We start from the raw sequence: 26433 nt of genomic DNA on the forward strand, positions 1-26433 counted from the left end.
GTAAACTCAGATATGCGGTCCCATCTCATTTCCATAGACAACTGTACATTTTAATTTTCTTAGGTAAAGACATTGTTAATAAATACCCGGTTACATTTAACAGTGTCTTGCCATGGCAACGTACTTCCCACAGAATGATGAGATCGCGGCAGCTATCGAACACTATAAAATAGCGCTCTTTGAGATGGCTTAACCACCAAGCTTTGTGAGCTTGTGATCACAAGTCCTTGAGGTTGGGAGGTAAAGTGCGTGGCGCGCACGGGGGAAAAAGAAAGAAGCAAAGCCGGCTATGAACGCAGAAAGAAGGCAGCGCGAGTCACTGAGATTGGACAGAGTAAAAGTGCTGCAAGGAGTAGGGAAGGAAAGAAATGAGCAAACGTTCACTGCACAAGTGAGCACAAGTCGCATTCGTAGGCATGCTGTATTCATGCAAATGCAGTACTTCTACAAAACGTAAACGAAATAGAAAACGTGGTAACATAAAATGTGACAACTGAAAACAAACGATTATTAGATAAAGGGACAAAAAAAGCAGGATGGAAGGTATTTCCGCGTTTTTTTAACAAACCAATAGTGTGTGTTCAATAAGTAAACAATTAATTAAAACATAACATCCCCAGACCCATGCGATCACCAACAAGTGATATAGTAAAGACAGTAATATAGTAGAGATTTTTGCTGGTCCGAGTGACTTCACTATAAAGGGGTTCTTACTGCAGTGGTTTACACCGTGCCGGCTTTCTGAAAGCCTACGCTTAGCACGCACCGAACGGCGACGGAATACCGGCCAAACTGGGTCTCCATCAGCATTTGGCCGCCACCATGTTTGGCAGCTTCCAGCGTGTTGCATCCACACCAACATCAAGCACACTAACGGTATGAATCCTGTTGGGGTTGTTGGTGCAGTTCTACCATTGCTACGGTGCGAGCATGAACAACCGAAGGCAGGAAACTACACTACACCGGGCGCCACATGGGCAGCGGTGTACGAGATGGAGCTGCGCAGGTTGGCTCCGAGGCATGTTTCTATCATTTGAGTTTTCTTCATTACCTGCAGCTTAACAATCAAACTTCTAGATTTCAATGGACAGGGACTGTGCAGAATTAAACTGGCTTCCACAAAAAAAAAGCACAGAAGCACGCACTTGTGCTGAAGCTTCGCCTACTCCACATATTCTGTGCATGCAAACAGCTGCAAGAGCCACCAAGGCCCCCCAAATTCCAGAGAAGCCTACTGCCCTAACCAGAAGTTAGAAAAAAAGAAAAAAAAAAAAAGGCAGACAGCGACGCACATTTTTTTTTTTTTGTCCATGTGCACTTCTCGGCTACTAGTTTCCTAGGTTACATTAATTAATTTTCTTTCTTTTAACGGTCCCGTTAAAAACGTAAAAGCAGGGATCTACTGTATAGCCAAAAATGTCAATATGCAAAGGAGTGACATAGGCACATTTACCTGTGCTGGCCAAATCTGCCACTAGCGGATAATGCACAAGAAATACAAATGCAAGCATGGCACGCAAACATATGACTGAATCAGTAGCGTCTGTGGCTCTAGCACTGCTAATGTTTCTTGTGCACCATTTTCTTCATGACACCTCATTAACATTTCAAGTAAAGAAAAACTGGAGGTATAACACTGTCCAAGCCTGTGTCTCCAGGCAAAAAATATTACAAGCAAGCACAAAATCTGCATCATGTTTTACATAAGCGAAGCAGACTGCTTTGTTCCCTAGCTTTCCAGAGGTATGCGTTATCAGTTGCACAAAATCCTAAGCACGATGGTGTTTTTTATATTGCCAACAGAGAAAGGAATAAAAAAAACTTCACAGCAGCACTAACTATGCATGCCACTTCCCCAAAAAGCTGGAGCATGAACTCATGACCAAATAAATGCATCCCAGCCTCACCATTCTGCTCAACTGAAGCAGCATCTTCTGCCTCTTCTGCCTCTGGCTGTCCATCATCTTTGTCCTTTGCCTCAAGGTCTTCAAAGTCCCCATAAAGTTCTTCTATAGGAACAGAAGTGAAAAGAAATCATTGGCAATATATGAATGCATGATGATGAAGTAAAGAAGCACACACAAAACAAAATATATCTGAATGTGCTCAAATATACAGGAGAACGTTACAGTTATATATTCCAAAGTGCTGCATTTTCCTAGATGCTACATTGTTGGGAGCCAGTCTCACTGTAGCCTCTTTAGAATCCCGTGCAATACAAGATCAGCTGCTGCTGCATTAAAAATCTGAAAACAATGCAGCAGTATGATACGTCATGAATGTCACCTCACACAACTAATGAGAGCAGCCATTTTGATTTTTGACATAGCCTGGCCCAGCTTGACTAGACTAGAACCAACTGCTGCAAGTACAGCAGGAACTGCAGATATGACGGCACCCAAGGCACATACAGAGCACATGCAAGCATGGGTACAGCATGACGGCACATTGGCCAAAGCAGGCCCTCTCAATCCAGTCTGTCGGTGCTCGACCACCAGCACTCGGTAGCTTCGCGCACTTGTGGGTAGCATGAATTTTGTTGCAGCCATTTATGCAGTTTAATTGCTACAGTGAGGCAAGTGCACATCAGTGAAGGCACAAAAATGAAGCTACACTTTGAAAAACAATGTACAAGCAGTGCTTTACGAACTGTAGTCACACAGGTTTTCTCAGAGGCTTTTGTTTCTGTTATGTTTTTTTTTTTAGTCCACTAAGCTTAACGAACCCAATTTCCAGATTCTAGTAGACACAAATTTTGTATACAGTGAAACAGCACAGGTCTGCTGCAGTTCTGCCCACCATGAAGCATCGGTCAGTTACAGTCAGGCAAGCACAGCTCGTACTCCTGAAAAAAAAAAGAAAAAAAAGAAGCACCACGGGAAGCACACTCACCATCTTTTTCTAGCAATGCCTGGGCATCCTCTTCCTCATCCCACTTGCCAGTCACAAAGCTATCTTTTATCAAGTCCAAAATCTGGCATAATATAAAGACAAGCAAACAGTCACAAGCAGCTCTTTAAAAAAACATGCTGCCTTTGCTAAAGCTTGAACATGGTATTCAAATGTGTTTTGGGAAATCACTCATGGTGGAATAGATTCTAAAAGGAAATTAACGTCCGTTCATAAATTGCTGCGCTCACATGGCTACTGACAATAACTACTACTAGCTACAAGGTGCTGAGCAATAACTTCTAAAGTGAGCCTCCAAGTTGACTTAATCAATGGCCTGGCCAACCAAACTAGAGGACTGTACTTTTCACTAAAATGAACAGGAGAGGGCCTTGCAAATCTTCGGAGGTGCTCAGAGGTCAACTCAACAGAAGCGCCAAAGATACCGTACAAAACTGCATGTGTGAATCTGTATATAATATGAGGCGCAATTTGGGGATAACAAAAATGAAAAAAGTTTTACCTGTGAATAATGCGAGTAAAGAAAGCTCACCGAAAGCATCTATTTGCACTACATTTCACTCTTTCATGATTGCCATCGTTGGGTGCACTACCTTCCAAGAGTCTTTGTCAGAGATATCTTCCATATAAACTATTACTTGGTACTGTCGAGCATGTTCAATATCCTGCATTTCTTGAATGTGCGACCGACTCCTCAGGAACGGTGGCCAAGCATTCGCGATCCAACGGCAGAGCATGCTATTACTTGGTACTGTCGAGCATGTTCAATATCCTGCATTTCTTGAATGTGCGACCGACTCCTCAGGAACGGTGGCCAAGCATTCGCGATCCAACGGCAGAGCATGACTGGAGAGGCCCATTTCGGTCGTCTGGCAGCAGTAATTGCGGGCTCTCCGTACCTCATCCAGTCCATGTAGCAGCGCACGACGTGGTGCCAATACTTTCAGCAGCTATGATTACTTTGTCCCAATTGTTCCGATTCCAACAGTGTGGGCATCAAGAGGTCAGTGTGGTGAAATGGCATCAAAATCAAAGTACCATCGGATGCCACAGCTAGGACCTCGTATTATATGTAGGTTTTTATGGTATGTTGCCGAAGAGCATATGGCACTATCTGAGTGGACCGTAACTTCACTGCGCCATGGGTCACTGGTGGGTCACATCCAGTATGAAACTGTGCGGTAATGAATACTGAAACACGCAATGAAGCCATGGGATAGCTGAGAAAGTTCAAAGAGCCTACGAAAAACCCAATGCACGGTCGCTATTGCCACCTACAGGCGGCTCAAAGAAGCTGGTTTCATGAGCAGCTCACTGGCGGGTTATGCTGCACCCAAGAAAATTTACCGGTGGCTGATCAGTGGGTCACGATGCAGAGATTAGTACAGTCGACGACCGATTTTTCGGACTCTCTAGGGACCGCGAAAACGACCGAAAAATCGGGCAGTCCGGAAAATCAAATTTCACCGAAAAAATCGCGAACTTATTTCCACTATGCCGGAGAAAGCGGCCAATTGTATTGCACACATTCTAAAGCTCCTCATGACTATATTTCGCCGCGCGAAACACCGTATAAACGCGTATAAGGGCCGCACTTTTTTTTTTCCAGATTCGAATGCCAATTTTCGGGGTGCTGCCCATACACGCGATATGCGAAAAAAAATTTGTTTAAAAGTAAAAACACACCAACCAGGGAATGAGCGACATTTATTCTACGTTCAATCGTCACTCGCGAAGTATTTAGACTCCTGAGCTGGTGCTGCGCTCTGGTGCACGCTCATGCCAAAAGAAGCCGCGCAGCATGTCCGCTGTCAACGCGTAGCCGTTGTTCCGAAATTCCATCACATAGAGGAGCAGCTCTTCTTCCAGTTCAGGAAACTCGCACGGCTTGACTCGGAAAGCGCGCTTTTTGCAGCTTGTGTTTCTCTTTTGGTTGCACCATCATCGGACGCACTTCTCGGCCACGTCGAATTTCCCGCCCGCCGCACGCTTACCGACCGCGTTCGAGAGCTAACTCCCAGCCGTGTAGCTTAAGGTGCTTGCCCACCGCGCTAAAACTGTGAAGCTCGGCGGCAGCACGCGAAAGCTACTATCACGGCGAACGCGCTAACACGCATGCTAACACGCCACGAAAGGCTGGAGCTGGCGATACTGATGCCGATGTGAACAGCGGAAAATCGCGACAGAGAAAAATGTTGATGGTAATGATCACGGCGCCATCCATAGACCGCACTTGGAAGCTCCGGTGCGCGCGCGTGGCCTCCGCGAACGGCGCAGCGCCGGAGCAGATCGCGGCCGCGATAAGATCCGGCGATAAGATCCGGCGGCTAGCCCGGAAGCGCGCTTCGATCGCGGAGGCCGCGGCGTGCGCGTAGCCTCCGCGATCGTATTTGCGTTCCGTGTTCGGGACTAAAGACTCGGCTCAGATGAGTTCCGTGAACTCAGACTACGGTTCAAGTTCGTGCGGCGGAAGACATTCAAGGACAGTACGAATTCGAAAACACGCGAGCGCAATGTGCCGACTCGCGCAGAATTTCAGCGTCGCAAGTTAAGAGGCTCCCTTTTAGCTTGAATTTTGTTTTGTTTGATCAAGTTTTCGGTATCTCCTGCAGTCTGAATTAATGAGGTTCCACTGTACACATTATATGGCGGCTTGGGTACTGACGGCGAGTGCGAACGAGGTCCGAAAAATCGAGTGGTCAGTTGCAGTGCGTCCGAAATTTCAAGCGCTCTTACACATTGGTTCTATGGGCCATGTCGCGGTGCCGCGAAAAAGTCCGAATAATCAAGCATGTCCGAAAAATCAGGCGTCCGAATTTTCGGTCGTCGACTGTACTCCAAAAATCACTGCTTCAACGAACATGCTCGCCACTGCCCTACTTTCTCAAACAGTATTTATCAGATAGCTAAAGGGTCATCATGCATTGCAATACTGTATGTTATTACCTCTTCATCTTTAATGAGGGCATCAGCTTCTGTGAACCCGCATCGTGTGGTTTCCACACCATCCCATGAACGTTTCTCTGCCTGAGTGTTCTCCTGCTTCTTCACCTTTTTGAACAGCTCACCAAGGAACTCTGAGCTATCCTCTATTTCTTCTTCTTCTTCTTTATAATCATCCTCTGTAATATGAAATCAATGCCAAAGGTTAGCCACACTGCAGAAGAACGAAATGTATTAGCAGTAGGGGTGTGCGAATGTTCAAATATGAATTTCAAATATTAACTTGTTCAGTTCATATTCACTATTTTGCAAAGAAAAAAAAATCTCAAATTCAAGCTCCTTGACTCAAACCTCCTTAATTCGAATTTCTGGATAATCTGAACTCTACGACTTGGTCTGCCCACGGTCTATTGGAGACTATGTAAAACATGGCACGCTAATTAAAATGTGAATGGGCTGCGCCACTGACAATTCGAACTATGCACTGTCGTGCCTGGGCGGCCTGGGTACATGGAGAGCTAAGAAACGCTCCGACAAGGCTGCACTGCCTCTTTGGAGGAGACGTGTTGCAGCGTCTCCAGCACTCCGAATCCGAAACCACGGGGTCGTGCACGAAACCGCAATGTCAGTAAAATGAACGAACTGGAGCTCTAACTTATGTTTGTACACGTCTTTGTCTCGGTTTTCCACTGCCCTTTGTGCGCGTTTGGTAGCAGCCATAGCGGTCAACCTATGAGGTGTGCCCTGGTGCAGTAATTTAGAAATCTCTCCCGCCTGCGAAAATCACTGCGCCAAAACACTTCAAGAAAAGCTTAAAACCATGCATGAAGTAGACGCCAATGTAGATGCTACTCGCAAGTGTGAATTTGCAACTCACAGAGGTTGCGCTATCGTTTTGGTCGAATTCAGCAGTTGCGGGACTGTAGCACACTGATCGGTTTTTCAGCCTTGTGACCACACTCACAGGTGGTTCGCTTCCTGTCGTGTTTTCTAAAGGGTTATATCTGTCCTCACGAGCCCAAAGCAACTGACTGCTCCTACTTCGAACAGCACGTGCATTTGTCCATGACATGACCTGCGGCCGCACCGCACCGTTTGGTATCGTGACTCGAGGTAGTGCAGACATGACGAAAGCATGACTATGGCTCAGATACAATATAATATAGCTTGCAAGTGGAACATGGGAGTGACAAATTGAGATTTTTAATGCCGGTTTTTGGCAGAAAAGTAAATTTTTTGAAGTACACAAATTTTTCGCCCTTTTCGATTATTCAGACCACTTTCTAGTACCCGAGAGTCAGAAAAATCAGTCAGTGATTGTACGTTAGCCAGGGGTGGTTTTCAGCCATTTTTAAGGGGAGACGGAGGTCTTGAAATGGTAAAAAAAAAAAAAAAAGTGAGGAGAAAAAGAGAACACGCGAAAATTTCATTTTTCCGCCATTTCCTGAGACCGTTGCAACGACCTTCAAATGGCTGACGTGCGCACTTCAAATGATATTTTGTCCACTTCGTTTTTTTTTTGCCTTACTACCTTACAAAAATTTGGTATGTTATGGCGGAATTACAAGCAACCTTATACCATTGAATTCTGAAGGAACTAAACTAGGGATACACTATTTCTTAATGGCAGAGTCGAACATATCAAATTATGTGGTCAATGATGCCACTTATTATATTTCATAATTATGGTGCTTCAACATAACTGAACATTTTTATATGATTATATACCTCAATAACAATATAAATAGCATATCTCCACACGACATTCCTTTGGCTACAGCACAATTTCAATCAGAACAAAAAAAATATTGAGGAAATTTGTCTCAACGACAACTTTAATGACTACCTTCATTGACTAGTACATTTTAAAGACTACCTCAGAAAAACTGACCTCAACAACTGCCATGCACACTGAACTGGTTCTTCCACCACCTCGCATTGTGCAAGGTAAAGTGACAATGAACTGCAGTTTACAGATGTGACAGAGAACAGCATGGCTGAATCACCCACATCCTACTTTGGTGCCTTCACAAAATTTGCACATGCTGCGAAGGAACCACCAAAATACAATTTCAGGTCATGACATGAGGTTTCAGTATGCCTCACCATTCCCATAAATAAGAAATTGGAGATTCCGCTGCTTCCGAGATCTGGCATGAAAGGCCTGTGCTGCCTTCTCCGTCATGTTTTCCTTCCATCTGTACCTGCCTGTAAGGAAGTAGACAATTCTGAAAACACGCTAGTACATTTGCTTATGCCGCCATACAGTGTATTACATTTGTACCTATCTTTAATACAAGGCCCCATTTATATTAAACAAAAATGAACCAGATACAAATGGTGGCAACAAAGCACTTATGGAAGGGTTAAAAAAAAAAATTATGGCTACATATTTCAACAGACTGCTGCCATGAAAAAAAAAACACACATACCTAATTTGCAGTGTAAACCAACTAAAGCAGGGGTTCTCAAGCTTTTGTGCCTCAAGGAACCTCAACAGACTTCAAAATGTGCCAGAGAACATTCCTCCTGTCACAATAAGTCAGTGTTGATTGTGCATAAATGCTTTTCGTGTTTTTTTTTTATCTGGTTCTTCGCTTTTGCAGCAATCAGTTTTTTTTTTTATTTAGTGCTGACTCTCGCTACTAATGCTTCAACCTCTAACCCCAAGACAAAAACACAGAAAACTAGTCACAACATGAACGTTCACCCGCATTCGCGCACTCCACTGGCTGGGCTCCACACAGAATCACGTGACGCCTCGTCTGGCGTTCTGGCATCAGTGCGGCGGCGACGTTTTGTTTTTGGAATGCAAGTACCTTAATATTGATTTAAACAGCAAGGGTTCAGTATGACACTAAAAAAAAAATTCAGGGGCACTTTGTTGACCTAAAGTGCGGTGAGGCGAAAGCTTTAAGCGCGGAGTTGCTGCTTGTGTCACTGATGTGATGCTAAGATGTTAAGCTTCGCCTCCAAGAGAAATGCGACAGCGTCTTGCAACGCTACCAGGGAGTCCATAGAACTCCATCGCCTGTTCGGCTCTACGCCTTGCTCGTCGGTAAATTGGTTTTTGAGGAAAGGAAATGTATCTGTCTCGCATATCTCGGTGGACATCTGAACCTCGCTGTAACGGGAAGGGAGGAAGATGGGAGTGAACAAAGACACCTTATTCACTAGACGCGCCTTTGTTCATTCCAAACCATTGAGCTGGCATGGCGGAGTGGTTAGCATGCTCGTCTCGCACTCCGGAGACCGCGGTTCGATTCCCCAACTCGACCAATTTCCTACTCTGTTTTATTTATTTATCTGGCCTGACTAGAAAAGTTAATTAGGCTAGTTGGTAAAATAAGCAATTAACTAAACTCATTCCCACTTACTTGGAGCATCACTATACGATCCCTTTAATTGGTTGCATGGTTACTAGCCAAAGTACAATTGGCCCGGTTTGAAATTCGCGCAGTGTGACGTCACGACCATTTCGACCAGTTGAGAAGTGTGACATTTCTGTCGACAACTCCTGCTTACAATGATGGAGGCATTAAAGGCTTTCGCCTTAATACATTTATCCACAGTAATGAACACTACATTTTCTGCAGTTCACAGAGAAAAACCTTGTCATAAGGAAGTTTCAGCAACACCAATCAATGCACGGCTAAAAATTATCACAGAGCATCACATGGTACGGCAAATAAATGTGCATGTAGCTATCTTTCACAATTTAAACAAGCGTTTGTTCATTCTTCAGGAGGTTAGGAGAACAGTGGAAGAAAGCTTACTGTCATCATTATCATCATCACTGCTTGCATCTTCCTGGTCATCGTTTTCAGTACTCGAGTCAGCTGCATTTTCATCATCTGACCCAGACTCGTCCGCAAAAGACACTTTTCTTCTTTTTTTTGGCAGAACTTTATTTTGACCCTGAATAAAAACAACAGCATTTACATTCCAAAACAATATTCGAGAACACTTCAAAAGTTTCATACTGATGATGGACAACACACTTACCTCCTCTTCAGAGACTTCGGCATCACTTCCTTCATCCGACAAGCTTTCGTCACTGTCAAACTTATCTTCTGACCCACTAGTGCCACCCTCCTCTCTTGACATGTGTGCAAGTGCTGGTCTTCGAGGCCTTGATTCTGGCTCGTGCAGTGTACTAGATTCCAAATAATAAAGCATAAATAGCAATACAATGTTGTACATTAAAATTAAACAAAGGCAATGATATACTGAGATTTTTTACAAGTAGGTTCCTCACTTTTCAACATCATCAGCAGAAAGGGTGTGTCCATTAGAAAACAGAGAAAACTTGCTAGTCTGCATCTTCGCATCCATTGTCTGCTGGGTCTTCATCATTGACTGCAGCATCTCGTCAACTTGTTTTCCATCTTCCTGTTAGTGAAAACAAAAGAGAATACATTTTATTTATGGACTACATTAGCACTCACTGAAGCACTGCTTCTGATAGCTAAAGCCAGCGTATATAAGCCATGTCTATATAAGAATATAGACATGGCAATTGAAAACGAATTCACCAATCGAATCACAGCGGCAAATATGAAATGATCAACCATTTCATGTGCCTAAACCTTTCCTAATACAAGCTGAACATACCGTATATAGTACTTGTGTAAGGGCCGCACCCCCAACTTGGCCGCCGGCAATTCGGAAAAAAAAGGAGAGCCAAAAACTATTTCATCCACGCATAATTTCGGCCGCATAAAAATCGCTACTACCACAAACGCGTCGTCCCACGTGCCGTGCTCGGTCTGGAACCCCGTACACGTGGTCCGTCATCGACGTTAGCTCGCTCGGCGTTCGCACCAGAAAAGATTGACAAAACGTTATGCTGTGCAAAAGCCAGGATGGGGTGCAGGCGTGTTGGGTGTGCCTCACCGTGCAAGAAAACGCGAGTGGCGCGTTTTTGGGCGGTGACGCGCCGCTCCAAGCCGTCACAAGCGCCGTACCTTAGGTGGATCTTAACTTAGGATCACGTAAAATTTGCCAGTAAAGTAATACAGTGATCAAGCAACCGCTAGCAACCTATGTTACTACGGGTGGTAATCACGCACGCACAATCTACACTTTTAATGCATTTTGTATTTGAAGGATTCATCGCGCCTGCGGTATAAAAATGGGTATCGACGTGTAAAAAACGGGCGCGTAATCGGGGCTGCGCTGTAGCAGAAATTTTTAGTGGAAAAACGCCGGTTCCATGCAAGGGCCGCAATCCGTGAGAACCGTGGAAAAAAAGTGCGGCCCTTACACGAGTATATACGGTACTCTGTTAGTACACAGCTGACTCACCATGTTTAATACAAACTGCCACGCATGTCAAGGTCTGTCATGTGCAATTTTATTTATAACTCCTCAAAGCTGAACAAATAAATTCAAATAAGGTTGCATGCCACTTGCCCATCTGAAATCTCCAAATGAAACTGATAAATCATGCCGCCAATATCTTGGCTGTTCCTTTATGAACCAGCACAAACCAATACTACTGCAATTCACCTATTAAAAAATATCGCAGCTTGCCCTTAAGAGGAAAAACAACAAAGTGCTGGCCTAGCAATACTAATCTGCATAATAGTACCATATTTACTCACATAATGAACCAACTTTTTTTAAGGGGGGGGATGAGGGTCTTAAAACTAACCTTTATATTTATGGCTAGAATCTCATGAAATTTTGCACACAGATGAGTTTTTCTCTTCCAATTTCAAAAATGCAATCATAATGAGCTGGTAGTCTTAGATCAAAAGTCATCTTAAATTGTAGAGTGTAATTGGGTAATTTCTTACACAGCTTTAATGAACTTTCTCACTGTATTTTGTTGCTTTTAATTACAGGAATTGATAGCCAGGGAATTCCCATACCCGATGACATTACTTTTTCTGTTTAGGCCACATATAAATAGCATTTTACAATTACCTTAAAGGTGCACTGAAGAGGAATCTGAACTTCTATTTTTACTGCTGGAACTCAATCTACACGTTCCGAGCGTTCGTGGAAACTTCGAATTATTGCCCTGTGCGGCCGATATCCCTAATTTAAATAGGATTAACGTCGGCTCCCGCCTTTTTTTCTTGAATTCCCCACAAACGGTGCGAGGAGTCGACCAACCTTTCACCCAGTCCCGTGGAGGCTTGCCGCTCTGCCATCGGCGCAGTGATACGTAGTGAGCAGCGAAAGCAAGTCCACGCGAATTTTTATTTCCGTGGGAAACGCATCTGGTGCAAAATTTCACGAGATTCTAGCGATAAATAAAAAGTTACATTAAAACCCTCATCCCCCCCTTTATGGAAAGTTGATATCAATTTGGGGGCAGCGTACATTACGCAGGAAAAAAAAAAGTTCCGACATCTTTTTTGTAAGAGTCGCCCGCCTGCCTGCCCTCTTGCTCACCTGCCATCCCGCTTGCTCATCTGCCCATCATCAACAAAAGCGCATGGACGACAAGTCGTGTCCCCAGTCACTCATGTTCATGTGTGGATGGGGTTTAGCATCGTCCACATCAAAATGTGTTCGCTCTATCACAGCATGATCCAATGATATTGCAATAGTCGACGACAGCAGCCAATCATGGCCAGATAAAGCGAACATACTGAACACCGGTCCTGATGGTCAGGTTCGTGCTTTTTATGCAAGGTTAAAAAAAAAAAAGTAAATTCTCATTGACAAAAGTGGGCAGGGGTGAGTTCATTACGCGAGTAAGTCCGGTACTCTTGTATGAGAATACAGTCAAGCCCACTTATAACAATATTCAAGTGCCATGGAAATACCATTGTTATAACCAATAATTGTTATAACAGGGTTGTGCCGAAAAAAAAGAAAAGATGAGACTTCACAGCATTTATTGACAGTAAATACCTGGAGGGGTTTGATTGTTCTAATGCTTGTAAAAGCTCATTAATTCGAACTTAAGGGGTCCGGAAAAATGTTCACCGTTCACCGATGACCAAAGCACCCCCACCACTGCACCGGCGGGTGCTTCGTGCACCTCCACATCACAGGAATCAAGCCGGCTTTCCGGAAGTGATTCTTACAGGAAAGTCAAGAAGCGTGCAGAACTAAAGGTGCGGTGACAGCTGACAAGAGGAAAACCGTGCTGGCTGCGCGCACGCGTACTGCACCGACTGACTGGGAGTGCACATGGCGCACGTAGCCAATGCAACAATGCAGCAGCTCGCCTCACGTGATGACTTCTGCCCCTGGGATGCGTTAAATATGTGAAGCTTGGAGCGTGGGGAAGTTAGCAAAGAACAGGGGAAGATGGGGCAACGTATGCGCTGCCGGTGTCAGCCATAGCTCAGAGTGTAAAAACAAAGAAAAACACGTCTGTGCATTTTTTTCTGTGAGCGGCGCACCCCTCAGAAACGTTAATAATGGACTGCTCCGCCAAGGCTCCCTACCATGCTCCCTACTTTCTTCTCTGCATGGGTCTTTTGCTCAAGGGAATGCATCCGTCATTTCTCCTGCCTGTGTATTTGTGACACGCAAGCATCCTCGGCACGCATGGTGGCATCGTGTCTGAGTGCGTGGTCACGGGTTCTTTTGCTTTCGTGGTGTCGCTGCGCCGGCTCAGTCCGTTGGTTGGCCCCACACACGCACGCTTTTGTGTTGTAAGCGTGGGTTTCTGGTGTGGTTGTAGCATTTCCTTGTATTTTTTTTTTTATAATGGTTGACACTCAATTACCAGATTTAATTGTTATAACCAATAATGTGCTTTGACAGCATTGTTATAAGCAGTTTATTTTACCATAGAATTCATGTTAAAGCTGATGGTGCCACGACTGACCATTGCTATATCCAATATATTGTTATAACCAGTATTGTTATAAGTGGGCCCGACTGTACTTTGCAGCGTTGCAAGGCCATGAAACAGACAAATTATCTTTGCAAAGATACACTCCTCAGAGTAACTTACTCCTCGTCCTTCCTTGTGAGAGTGGCTTCCACGCAAGTCAATGTACACAGCATCTTTGTCGAAAACGACACCTCCAACACCAGCCATCGGAGCATACAGCAGCCGCTCTTTTTCACTGAGCGAACGCCGCTTCTCTTTATCAGGGAGTGGGCACGGATCAGGAAGCAGGCCGATGTCATGGATGGTGAAGTCCCCACAACCTGTAGCAAAGCAGCAGAGATCCAGTTATTTCCTGACAGCGTCTAGAGCCAAAATCGGCATCGTATCCGGCGATATGCACTCTGCGGTGGCTTGCGTATAATGAGACGCCTTGCCTATCATCGAAACGCCAGTTGTTTACGGTTTTACAATAGAAGAGTCGGGTTGCGGCGCATTTTGCCGCGGGTATGGTGACCTTGCTCTGAAATGCACCACCGTTGAGGATCATAGTGGCAAGCGCGCCGCCAGCTGCGCCATCTGGGGTAGTACGGGCGGGCCTTGCATGAGCAACTGCGCTGCCTTGGCAGGCTGCCAAGCCAGCCCGCAGCTCTTGCTATCTTGCCCAAAACTGGCGCCAAACGCGGCGACCTGCCTGTGAGCACAAGGTGTTTATCGCGTTTACAGATCCCCAAAGCATAGTAAAAGGGCTGAAAAGGTTGGCACGCCCATCAGCTGTGAAGCCTGTTGCGTGCTTCACACATCATGACCTCGCCTTCCACTCAGGCGACTTACACGCGAAAAGACACATACTCGCGCTTACAGCTGAAAACGCGAGGAGCGGGGTGGGCCTAATTTTATTCCATTGGTTAGAAAAGAAGAGACGGGTTTGGCCTGCCGCCAGGATGGCTTTCTGCCTTCATTTCCATAGCTCCGTCCCACAAGGTCGCAGCTGTTCCCAGGGCACTAACAAGAGGATATAACATACAATGACAGCAAAACCATAACTCAAGATGGTGCTTCGTCCCCATTACCTGCACGGTGCTTGGCGCAATATACATGCATGCCAAGGCAGCTCGCGAGCTCGCAACATAAGCATGGTTGTGGTTTGCAAACCACATAAGATGTGGTTCGCAAAAATTTCAAGCGGATGACACGAAAACAGCGCATGAGCACATACGTGTGTCCCAACTTTGCCCGCTCCGCACGCCCTCCCTCTTTGTAACTGCTTCCCTTCGACCAACAGCTCCTTAGGCAAACGGAGAGCCATTGCTGAGCATTGAGAATATTCTGCGCATGCGAACGGCATAGAAGCCTTGCACATTCCAGGGCAGCATGCTGCCCCTAGTGGGTATAGCACTTGCCTGGTATATGAATGCTGTTATTGTTCTTGAAGCTGGCTCCTCGTGCATATCCATACAGGCAGACATTCCGATCACACTTGGGAGTTGTGCGTAAAAGTTCTGGATCAGTGACATCTTCCATGCGGTCCACTAGCAAGTACGGGTGGGATGTTCGCCACTGGAGAGGCCTGAACTTCATGACAGAGATGAACCTTCCAAGGTTGTGGATCTCATTCTTCATGTATTCGCCTCTGATGAGGCCCGATAGGTAGAACAGTTTTGCTCCCTGCATATGTTATGAGAAAAAGTTACCAAATCCATCTGAAGTAAACGGGCACTTTGCTGGACTATGACAAGGTTCTGCATGGTTTTGCTTGGTGAATCTACCATTAGCTACACAATTACATGGCAGCAGGTTCATGCTAGCTTTGGCCATTGGTGTAAAGCAGTATTTACAATAGCAATAAGGAAACAAACGCACAAAATATTTTTTTGCACCTTATATAAAATACAGTAACTGCCATAGGTATTCCTTTGCATAAAAATACGCAAATTCACTGAAAAGGTTCAACCGTGATATATTTCTCGAGATATATATCATGGTTGAGTTAGACACAGTGACAAAAAGAAAAAAGACAAAGCTGTTTTTCGCTCTTAGCAGCAGAACTAGCTCCCAATAGAAGAAGCTAGTTCTAGAGCCAAGTGGAAATAGCCTTAACTGTAAGAATAATTTTTACAGCCAGAAAGATGACAGATAGCAATGTAACTTCCAAGAAGCAGTTTTCTCTGGTGGCAACACAGATGAAGAGCAACTGAAGTTGGAAAATAACACACCTGATAGATTTCTGTCCAAAAGCGATGTTTCATCTGCTTTTTGGTGTGGCGCAGTGTCTTCACATTCTTAATCACATCTAAGTGGGAAAGCACACCCATGATTCTAGGGAAACCATGCACTTGGCAAATATTCAGAAACTCAAAGGTCTCCATTTCAAATCCATAGCTGGCATCCACCATCAGCAGCACCTGGAACATATTTCCACATGACATACACCACATGGCTACTGTTGCTTCGCTTTACGACAAAACTCAAAGGACATGCAAAAGAATTCCATGTAAAATCATCAAAAAAATCAAAGTAGTCGGCTTGTCATGATAACAATCCAAAAATAAAATCAGAGAGTGTTCAACACCCCCAAAACCTTGCCATAAATACTACAGTAAAAAAAGAAACCTCGTTACAGTGAACTGATAAAAAAATCGCAAAATAGTGGTTTATAGGGGTTTAACGTCCCAAAGAGACTCAGGCTACGAGGGACGGCATAGTGAAAGGCTCCAGAAATTTTGCCTTCAAAATTTGACCACCGCGGCCGGGATCGAACCCGCATCTTTTGCGTCAGCACCCGAGCTAGTTAATATGTAAATCAGAAATTCGTAACAAAAATTTCGCCAAAAACTCATGCTGCAGAAGCTAAATTTAGTCAGCAAAACAACGGCAGCTGGGACAAAGACCTCTTCCGTAGTTTTTGCACCGTTTCAAAGCCACCCGCGGAGATTGCAGAGGCCGTAACAAACCGAACGACAAACACGTTAGCTTCGCCACACCGTAGATGCAGCAGGTCAAATGAAATTGCCAGTAAAGTTTGTAGAAATCAGCAACAGCAATCCTTCTAGTAATTCATTACATAAAATAATGCACTTATCATAGACAATAACATTATGCACTTATAACATTATCCACTCAAGTCTTCTTATGGTTAAGATGCAAACTAACTTTGCCTCGAAAACTGTAACAAATATGCAAAGTTACTTGGTTTGTTGAAAATTATGGCAAATTAACCTCTAGTAACTACATATTCCTTACTTACCAAATCAGCCACTTTTGCCACATCTATCATGCAGTTGACATCATTGTTGCATTCAATCAGGGTCAGCCTGCGTTTCTTGCCTGAAAATTAAAGAAAGAATAGTACGTAATACAGTAACAACTACACAAAACAAAGTGCTTCCAGTGTCTAGTTTTGATTGCCCATATTAGTATGACGCCAGAAACTTCATAAAATTATAAGTCCTTTACATATTCATGGCCACTCTGGCTTTCTAAGGGTGCGCAAATTTTCGAAATTGAATAGTGAATCTAATATCCTTCTATATACTATTCGCTAAACAAACAAGATACGGTAGCCGGCCATTTTTTTTGGGGGGGGGACACCAATAACTCGGACTTGCAGAATATTTCAGACTTTGCTAAGGAACCGTTGAGCAGCTCATAGGAACAGTAAGTACACATTTACAACCAATATTTTGGACTCTGAAGTCCAATTTTTTGGACTAAAATTGCAATACTGCAGAGTAATACTTTGAAGACCACATACAGCCATGAGCAGGCATAACTTTCACAACCAGTCGGTTCTTCACAACAAAAGGCGTTGTGGAGCAGCGGAAAGCAGTAGGATACCTATAGACACCTTAGAGTGAAAGAGCACAGGTGCTGTTAAATTTGGTCAGGTGACCTTTTCGCCACTGCCAGCCTTTGAGCCTTCCGGATCTAATGGCTGCCGGCATGCAGATTCCCTGCTGCAAAGCGCTGTTTCAGCTTTCACTGTGGATACATGCTAGCAGGTGGCGCAAAAACTTTTGACTGAATGCACAGAGCAAGTACTGGTGGTGCAAAATGTTCAATCCAACCACCTGATTTATACTCTCCTGACAACCAGCACCAGTACAAATATGCTGACAAACTGCGCAGCCTGCTAAGAGTTTTTATTTTTGTTATTTAGTTCAGTGTCAAACTTCACAGATTACAAACTCAGTATTGTCTAAGAGCCTCCTTTCCAAGGCACGGCATTTTTGTAGAAAGGAGGAATGAATACACACTTACTAAAAATATCCACCGCTTAGCACTGTACAATTCTAAAATTGAGCATACATGCATGTGTGACTGCCTGCAAATTGTGGCGACATCATTTTTTTTTAACGTTCTGTTAATGCTGCAGCATCCAAAGGAAAAGTACACAAGCAAACTGCTCATAGGTTGGTTCGCGCGCTCAGCAGCATTTAGCTATGCTCTAGAGAAAGTGAGACTATGAGTTTATGACTTGCAGATGTAGTCAGCTGCAATCAGCTGGAATTTAAGAAATTAGCATAACAAATGACACCGCTGTGCCGTAAATATGCGTAGTTCTAAAAGTCAATTATTCTATTTGGATCAGTGTTGTCGAAAGTGGACTAGGTTACAGATGTGCAACCACTGACCTGCCTTCTCTGCACGATGAATTCATTATGAACGTGCTTCACTAATAGCTGCAAAAAGTTCTTATTACAATGCGACAATGCACTGCTGCAATGATCACCAGCTCTTTCTCGGTTTCTCATCTACTGCCAGCGCTAAAATAAGCTGGCATGTGGGGTTTGCGATAGTTTTGTCACTATTTTTTTCAGTGCAACAGCTCTAGATATTCTGTCCTCACAGAAGCAAGAATGAAATTGCAAGACAATTCTCTGAATATGGCTGCCTGCACACAAAATGGCCCATTTGCAAGAAGCGTGAATTTTTCTCCCAGTCAACCACAGGTATATTTTAGCTCTACATCTCTGCACATTGCTTCAAAACACACTCCATATCCCTAAGAAAGCAGCAGTGTTCGAAACTGGCTTGATTATTCATGCACGGTTCACACTGCCAGCGTCTCCTCTATTTTTACAATGCCAGCCGTCAGTACACCTCATTTCAGTTAGCTGCCGCACTGCAGTGCTAGCCAGATGGTAGCACTGCTTGTGTCATGCTTGCACATGGGCACGCGGTGGTGATAGCTCTGCCCTACTCCTACCCCACACGTGCTCAATGACAAGTCTATACCTGACAGGCAGCCAGATGATCATGACAGATGCAGGGCACCGCCTCACGAAGAAAGAGAGAACGTTTAAAAAATTGTTTTTGATCGCTTTCAGTCGTTAGCCGCCACTCAGATGGTACTTTTCCTCACAAGAGTACAGCAGGCGCGAAGGCTAGCCGATGTGGGAGAGTAGGAAAGGAGGATGGATAAGAGAGGGCCTTACACGGTCGGATCGGGCGTACTCAGCAGGTATTGTAAAAATAGAGGAGGCGCTGACACTGCAACCCAGTGCTGTTAGTGGCGGCTCCGAAGGCCAGAAATAACGGCCATCCTAGTGACACCACCCATTGTGCACAGTATAAACTGTTTTCTGTAAACGGTCTATATCGCAGCCATGCATGCAACATGCCTCAGATCATAAAGGCTAACTTTTTGAAATTATAAGAAACTATAAAAAGTTGTGCTAGGCACAAATGTAACTAACCACCTCCAGCTTGCTACCCTGCTAAAAATGTAACACTTGGCCACTTGACAATGCATCATGCCATGCCATCCTGCAGATGTGTGCACGCATGTGTGCACACATGTACACAAAATGAAAGGGACAAAGCAAGTAGCCAAGCTGCAAAAGCTGAGATCTCCGATCCCCCTTTCAGCAAATCAGTCCTTCGTTTTCCTATTCCTTCTTTTTTTTTGCTGTAGTTCTCCAGTTTTTGGCAATGTCACAGCAGGACCATGTCATGAGAGTCACAATTAGCGACAGCTTAAAACTTGCAGTGATAAAAGGTTTTTTAAGTGAACTTCTACAATGGTGCCTTCAGTGGCATTCATTATATTGATATGATTTATTTCCGTCAAAGCGGTAGGGGTTCGAACAAAAGTGAAAAATAGTTCACTTGACGAGGTTCAAGCCCCTCTTTACAAGGCATACAACAGTTGCGCAACGTATTTACATATGTAGTGATTAATTTTCCGGACACACTTTACACAAACAAAAAAAAAATAAATGTGCAAAGCCACTGCACGAACTGAAGCAAAATAACAAAATAAGAATATTGCATTTTCATGTCGGAAGATAGCATAAGCACAATACATACATAAAGAGCAGAAAAAAAACATCATCATTATACAATTCTTATTGAAGGTACCATCTCTATTATGACGAAAAAAAAAGTCTTCAAAATTGACATGCTAATATTTTATAAATTGATGTTATGTCTGTGCAGATAGTTAAGTAACGATGGAAGGGAATACTCTAACATTTGACGGCTAAAATTTGTACACAAAAAAGGAACCTTCCAAATTTCTGGAGACCGAGACATCAACCTGCCTTCTCTTAATTTTACGTTTGCTATGGATGGAATAAGAGCCTCCTCGCTATGAAGATCTTGCTTATATCTTCTGGCCAAGGTGAAATAATAAAGGCTATGTATGGAAAGTATTTGGAATTTCGTGAAAAGGCTTCTGGTGTGTGTATTTGCCTCCACACCTGCGATTAGTCGAACGGCTTTCTTTTGTAGAATTTGAATTTGATTTAAGTTTGTAAATGTAGTGTTACCCCAAACAAGAAAACAGTAGTTCACATTAGACATAAATAACGCATTAAACAAATGAAGTTTAACAGCAGGAGGTAAGAAATTTCTGAATTTAGCTAGTATACCCACGGTCCTTGAAATTCGAGAAACGACGTTATTTACATTCACATCCCAGAGCATATGTTTATGAAAATATACACCAAGAGTTTTAATTGTATCAACAAGTTCTACTGCTGTGTGACCAATAGATAAATTGATACTTTTTGTAAATGTAGACTGTCTTGGGGTGAAAATTACTGCCTTTGTTTTTTTCCCATTTAGTTGTAATGAATTTAACGTGCTCCATAAACTTAAGTCCTTGAGAGTTCTGTTCATGTCTCTTTCTAGGCAATCATAACTTTGACTACGAAACAACAAGGTTGCATCATCTGCATATATGATACACTTGGCATCCGAGGTGATATTTATGATATCATTAATGTAAAAATTAAATAGTAAAATTAAATTATAACCTAGAAGCGGACTGCTTCAACACTGCAATAAATAATTTGCTCACTGAAGACTTTTTTCTTACCAGACACTATTGTGATAGGTCCCGTTACAGTGCTGACAAACTGCCTTGTAAAATTCTTGATGAGGCATTGAACAAGAGTAGTCTTGCCCACTTTGGGAGGTCCTACAACAGCAACAATGTACGGTGGTGGCTCAACTGGAGTGCGATCCACAAGGGGGACATGATGCCGTTTTTCTTGGAGGTCCTTTGCCCTTCAAAAGAAAATGAGAACCTGGCTTACATGACAACACAAAAAGCTGCAGCATGTGGCTAAAAAACAACAAGACAATCCAAAAACAAATTTCAAATGTTTACAAATACATGTGCGTGCACGCACACGACATTTCAATTTACCCTGAAACATCTTCCACCAAACTTAATAGTCATCAAAAAAGCTGATTAACAGATTTTCAAAAAGCAACACTCAAGGCTATGAAGCATGCCACAGAGGGGTGGGGCAGGGTGGGGGGCCAAATTAATTTTGAATAACTGGGGTTCAACGTGCACGAATATTCCAATACATGACCACTTACAGTCTCTGCCCGGATTAAAATCCAGCTACCACAGTCACACACCAACTCATGCTCACAAGCTAAGCACCACGAGAGACTGCTAGGGGCGAATTCATGTGCAACTCTAATCGGAGGCAATTGGGAGGGGGGGGGGATCCTATTTGTAGCTTTTTTTGTTTAAAAAGGAAAGGGAGGTGGGCAATACAGTTTCCCCTTAAAACTTGCCCCTAGCAACTGTTGCAGTCCATCAAGAAAGTGTCTGAGAACATTAGTCTTAGATCCATCTGCTCACATTGCCACATATGCTGCTCACGAAAAATTAAGACACTCTGCCCACATTTTTTTTTTTTTACCAGCGCACCAGTACATGGACAGTCACTCAAATGCTGCGCAATATTGGTCTGTGTGTGTCCACACCAGTTCCAACACCATCACATCATTCTGAATAAAAAAACTAATCAGTGAGATCAGTTAAAATGTCGCAGCACCAATTGGTTTTGCGATGCACACACCATCATGTGCGGTGTTCCTATTATAGCATGCTAACTCATATTTCCCCTCAAATAGAGTGCAGTGAAAATTCCAGGGGCACAAAATAAGGCCCTTTAAAATGAAGCGTCATCCAATGCGCTGTTTCGTTTTTGTTGCGAAAGTAACATCCGACAGCCAAAGCGAGACCTCGGGTGGCCCCCATAGCTACGCTGACCTTGTTTCAACTGGTCGTGACGTCACAGTGCGCGAATTTCAAACGGGGCCAATTGTACTTTGGCTCGTAACCATGCAACCAATTAAAGGGATCGTATAGTGATGCTCCAAGTAAGTGGGGCTGAGTTTAGTTAATTGCATAATTAATCAATTATCCAATTAACCTTTCTAGTCAGACCAGACAAATAAATAAAACCGAGTAGGAAATTGGTCGAGTTGGGGAATCGAATGAGGGCCTCCGGAGTGCAAGACGAGCACACTAACCACTCCGCCATGCCAGCTCGATGGTTTGGAATGAACAAAGGTGCGTCTAGTGAATACGGTGTCTTCGTTCACTCCCATCTTCCTCCATTTCCTTACGGCGAGGTTCAGGAGTCCACCGAGATATGCGAGACAGATACATTTCCTTTCCTCAAAACCCAATTTACCGACGAGCAAGGCGTAGAACGAACGGGTGATGGCGTTCTGTGGACTCCCTGGCAGCTTGGCAAGACGCTGTCGCATTCCACTCTTAGAGGCAAAGCTTAACATCTTAACCCCACATCAGTGACACAGGCAGCAACACCACACTTAAGGCTTTCGCCTCACACTTTAGGTCAACAAAGTGCCCCCCTGAATTTTTTTTTTTGCTATCATAGTTAACAGGAAAAAAAAGCTCCAGTGTTAAGTGGAAAAAGTCACTGTCTGCCATCCCCCAAGGCTAAGAAGCAGCAGCAGTAGCCGGCATACTCACTCCCCTCCCCATAAGAGTATACTTTCCAAGCCCAGCTGGATTGCCACGGCAGATCGCGCTCTCAAACCCCATTCCCACACGGCCCTTGTGGCCCAGATCCACTAAGACTACGTGACCACTGATGCCACACTCAGCAAACACACCACATTATAAAGCATTTACAGAATACTATTCATGCATAAAAAGATACAGGCAATTCGCGTATGTAAGGGATCGTTAGTGTACGCAGGGTCATTGGAACGCGGCTGGGGGCGCTCAAAGCGAAGCGTCTCCTTTCTTGGAACGCGGCCGCTCGCGAACGCGCCGGGAACTACGGGTGTCCACCGTCCCGCGGTACCGATTCGCGCACGTGCTGGCACGAATGTATATTTGTGTTTGTTTTTATTTTATTTTGTGGCAAAGAGAATGTTCCGACTCCGCACGTGCTGGCACGACCGTGCGTTTGTGTTTGTGGAAAGGGCGTTTTGCCCTACGGAAGCTGGAGGGCTGGCCATGCTCTCGGTAAACCAATCATGTGAGCAGTGCAACATGATTGGAAGCTACCAAATGTGGGCCGGGCCTTTAAGGCTTTAAAACCGGGCCCCGGAGCTGGAAGCGGGGTTCTGCGCTAAGGTGAGATGCTATGCATCTTCGGCTACGCCGAGTAGGGGCCTCCTCTAGTATTAGCCAGTTCCGCCTTTTTGTTGTTGTGTATCTATTGTAAATTGCTGTACATAAACTGTACATAAGTATTCCCTTTATCCCTGCATCTCTACTCCTCGAGAGACCGCCTCTGATGGGGCACCCCTGGTGCGAAGATCAAGCTTCAGTCTTCGAGTTAAACCAACCGTCTCTGGCGGGGCACCTCTGGTGCAAGGAGGGAAGAGAACCTGTGAAATTTACTGCGTAGTTAATCAAATGCGAAGTAGGTGCGCTAGCACTGCTTACCCCTGCTACACTCACATAAGCAACGCAAAGTGCAGCGGCGTTCTATGAGGCCACTCTGCCTTCTCATTGGCTAAGACGCGCAACGCGGTGTTGCCACCATCTCGTTCGCGCTCCAAGCTCACGGAGAAAGCGAGAGCGCAAGAGAGCAGGGGCGGCTTGCACGAAGCAAATAAGACAGTCTTATTCCCAGTCTAATCTTATTCGCGGTGTAAAACCTCTCTCAGTTTCGAGAAAAAGGAAAGAGACGCCTAGCTAGTTCACTTTGTCAATGGACACCTCGAGCACACCACGAACACAGACTAAAACACTGAGCTACCAAGCTTTTAGTCAGCATTCGTGGTGTGCTTGAGATGTCCACCAATAAAGTGAACTAGCAATGCGCCTTCAGTTTTCTCAAAACCGTGAGAGGTTTTATACCGCACACCCCAGGCTTCGGTCTGCCATCGGCAAAATCCGTGATTGTGGCTAGAACTGCTACACACTAAAACATGAACAACACATCCAAAGTGGGAGTGGGACACCACAGTGGCACAGTGGTTATGGTGCTCAGCTGCTTCACCCGAAACATGCGTGTTCGATTCCAGACACGGCAGTCGCATTTTGATGCAGGCAAAATGCTAGAGGCTCGTGTACTGTGCAATCTAAGTGTATGTTAAAGGTGCACTGAAGAGGATTCTGAACTTGTCTTTTTGCTGCGGGAACTCGATCTACACGTTCCTAACATTCTTAGAAACTGCGACTTATTGCCCTCTGTGGCCGAATTCCCTAATTAAATCAAATTAACGTCCAGCTCCCGCCTTTATTTTTTAATTTCTCCACGTACGGTGGGCGGAGTCGACCAACGCGTGAAGTGCCTTTCAGCCAGCTCCGTGGAGGCTTAGCTTTCGCTTTATTTTGTTTTTTAGGTTTCCATGAATAAATAGTTTCATTCGCAGATAATATAGCCGCAAAATAAGCCCGCAGAAATAAAAATACGCGCGGACTATTTGCTACTACGGACTACAACGTATTACTCCGCCGATGGCAGAGCGGCAAGCCACCACGGGCCTGGGTGAAAGGCGCTCCACGCGTTGGTCGACTCCGCCCACCGTACGCAGGAGAATTAAAAAAAAAGGTGCGAGCCGGACGTTAATTCGATCTAATTACAGAAATCAGCCACACAGGGCAATAAATCGAAGTTTCTAAGAAAGCTCGGAACGTGTAGATCGAGTTCCCGCGGCAAAAAGACAAGTTCAGATTCCTCTTCAGTGCACCTTTAAAGGGATACTGAACCAAACTTTTGGAGCTGCTTTTCTGCATGTAAACAAAAAGCTTGACTACTAAAATTGATAAATATGACAAGCATTTTAGCGAAAAAGGCGGATAACATGCTTTTTTTCGCGATTTATTGCCGTATCGTTGCACCTGGTGGCCGCCTGTGGAAGCTGCGACTAGACGTCATAACACCCGCGCGCCCACCGTTCCCGCAGAAGCACGACTGCCATCGCTACTCGCAGCTTTTCCATGTCTGTCGTCTGCTCACGGCGTACACAGATATGTCAAAATGTTAATCGATGCTGTCTACATACCATAACATTATGCACGCTTACGTCCGCTAAATGCAGCTACTTTGTCCGGACCTTGTGCCGTTTCTAGCATTCTCGCTTTTAAAGAGAGCCCGACGATGTTCACGCTAGTGGCGCCATCTGGTGGTTAGGAGGGGAAGCATTGTTGTCAACAAACCGACACCCCTCTTAGCCTAAAGGGGGCAGAATCATCACTCTAAATAAAAAATAAAGCAAATTTATTACTCTTAAGTTTACTTATGTGCAACAGCAGATGAAGCGAAAGACTGGTGGCCCATTTATGGCCAGTGAACGCGCTGAAGAAGCCAGTAACAATGACGCAACCAGTCCGAAGCAAGGTTTCAGGCATCGAAGGGCGCCGCCATATTTGTCGTCGTGGGAGGGTGCCATGCAACACGCTTTCCACATCGCGCCGACCGGGAGGGCTTGGCGTGCGCTCATGAAACATCGAAAATAAAACAATCCGCTGAAAAATATGCGCAGTGATGACTAGATTTCGGTGTAATCACATTCCGAGAATCTATATTCAGCCTTTTTGTTCAATTCTCAGATTTTGCTTCAGTATCCCTTTAAAGAACCCCAAATGGTCGAAATTATACAGAGCCCTCCACTACGGCATATTTCATAGCCTGAGTCGCTTTGGGCCGTCAAACCCCATAAAACCAAACAGCTAAAGCATAAAAATAAAACGAATACATCAGCCTCTCGGGAAGCTTTCTACCTGTGCATTCATAAGCACCACAAACCATTTGTTGTCTTACTGCCTCACAACACCTATCAAAGACCCTAAACAAGAGTTCATAAGTAATGATTGTAATATTAATTAAACATGTATAGATCACTCAAGTTTCAAGACTTTTGTTACAAATTCCAGAAGTCTTCAAATTATTCCAATTTAAAAGAAACAATAAATTGAAGGCCCGCACCACCCTAAATAAAAATTTCGGTGCCCACATATTTTAACTACCTCTTGCTATGTCTGCTGCTAATGTACTGCACCACGGTAATTAAGCCCCATACAGTGCCAGCAG

The 26433-nt window shown here is 44.4% G+C and overlaps 1 protein-coding gene across 2 annotated transcripts in view; it reads right to left on the reverse strand.

The window, feature by feature from the left end:
* The window catches only part of LOC149353187 (ribosome biogenesis protein BMS1 homolog), a 48837-nt gene that overhangs the window by 20117 nt on the left and 2287 nt on the right, over window positions 1-26433 (reverse strand). For both annotated transcript variants that reach the window (XM_089582398.1, XM_089582397.1), the window contains exons 3-14: window positions 20982-21172; window positions 16905-16984; window positions 15874-16062; window positions 15061-15325; window positions 13781-13980; window positions 10112-10245; window positions 9859-10009; window positions 9630-9771; window positions 7960-8061; window positions 5857-6032; window positions 2893-2974; window positions 1908-2009 (exon numbers count right to left, since the gene is read on the reverse strand). In XM_089582398.1, the coding sequence (XP_089438524.1) occupies window positions 1908-2009; window positions 2893-2974; window positions 5857-6032; window positions 7960-8061; window positions 9630-9771; window positions 9859-10009; window positions 10112-10245; window positions 13781-13980; window positions 15061-15325; window positions 15874-16062; window positions 16905-16984; window positions 20982-21172 (1814 nt within the window). The remainder of the gene's footprint in view (window positions 1-1907; window positions 2010-2892; window positions 2975-5856; window positions 6033-7959; window positions 8062-9629; window positions 9772-9858; window positions 10010-10111; window positions 10246-13780; window positions 13981-15060; window positions 15326-15873; window positions 16063-16904; window positions 16985-20981; window positions 21173-26433) is intronic.

Source organism: Amblyomma mixtum, chromosome 3 (assembly GCF_055824585.1).
Source record: "Amblyomma mixtum isolate Tamu chromosome 3, ASM5582458v1, whole genome shotgun sequence".
Taxonomy (NCBI): Eukaryota; Metazoa; Arthropoda; class Arachnida; order Ixodida; family Ixodidae; genus Amblyomma; species Amblyomma mixtum.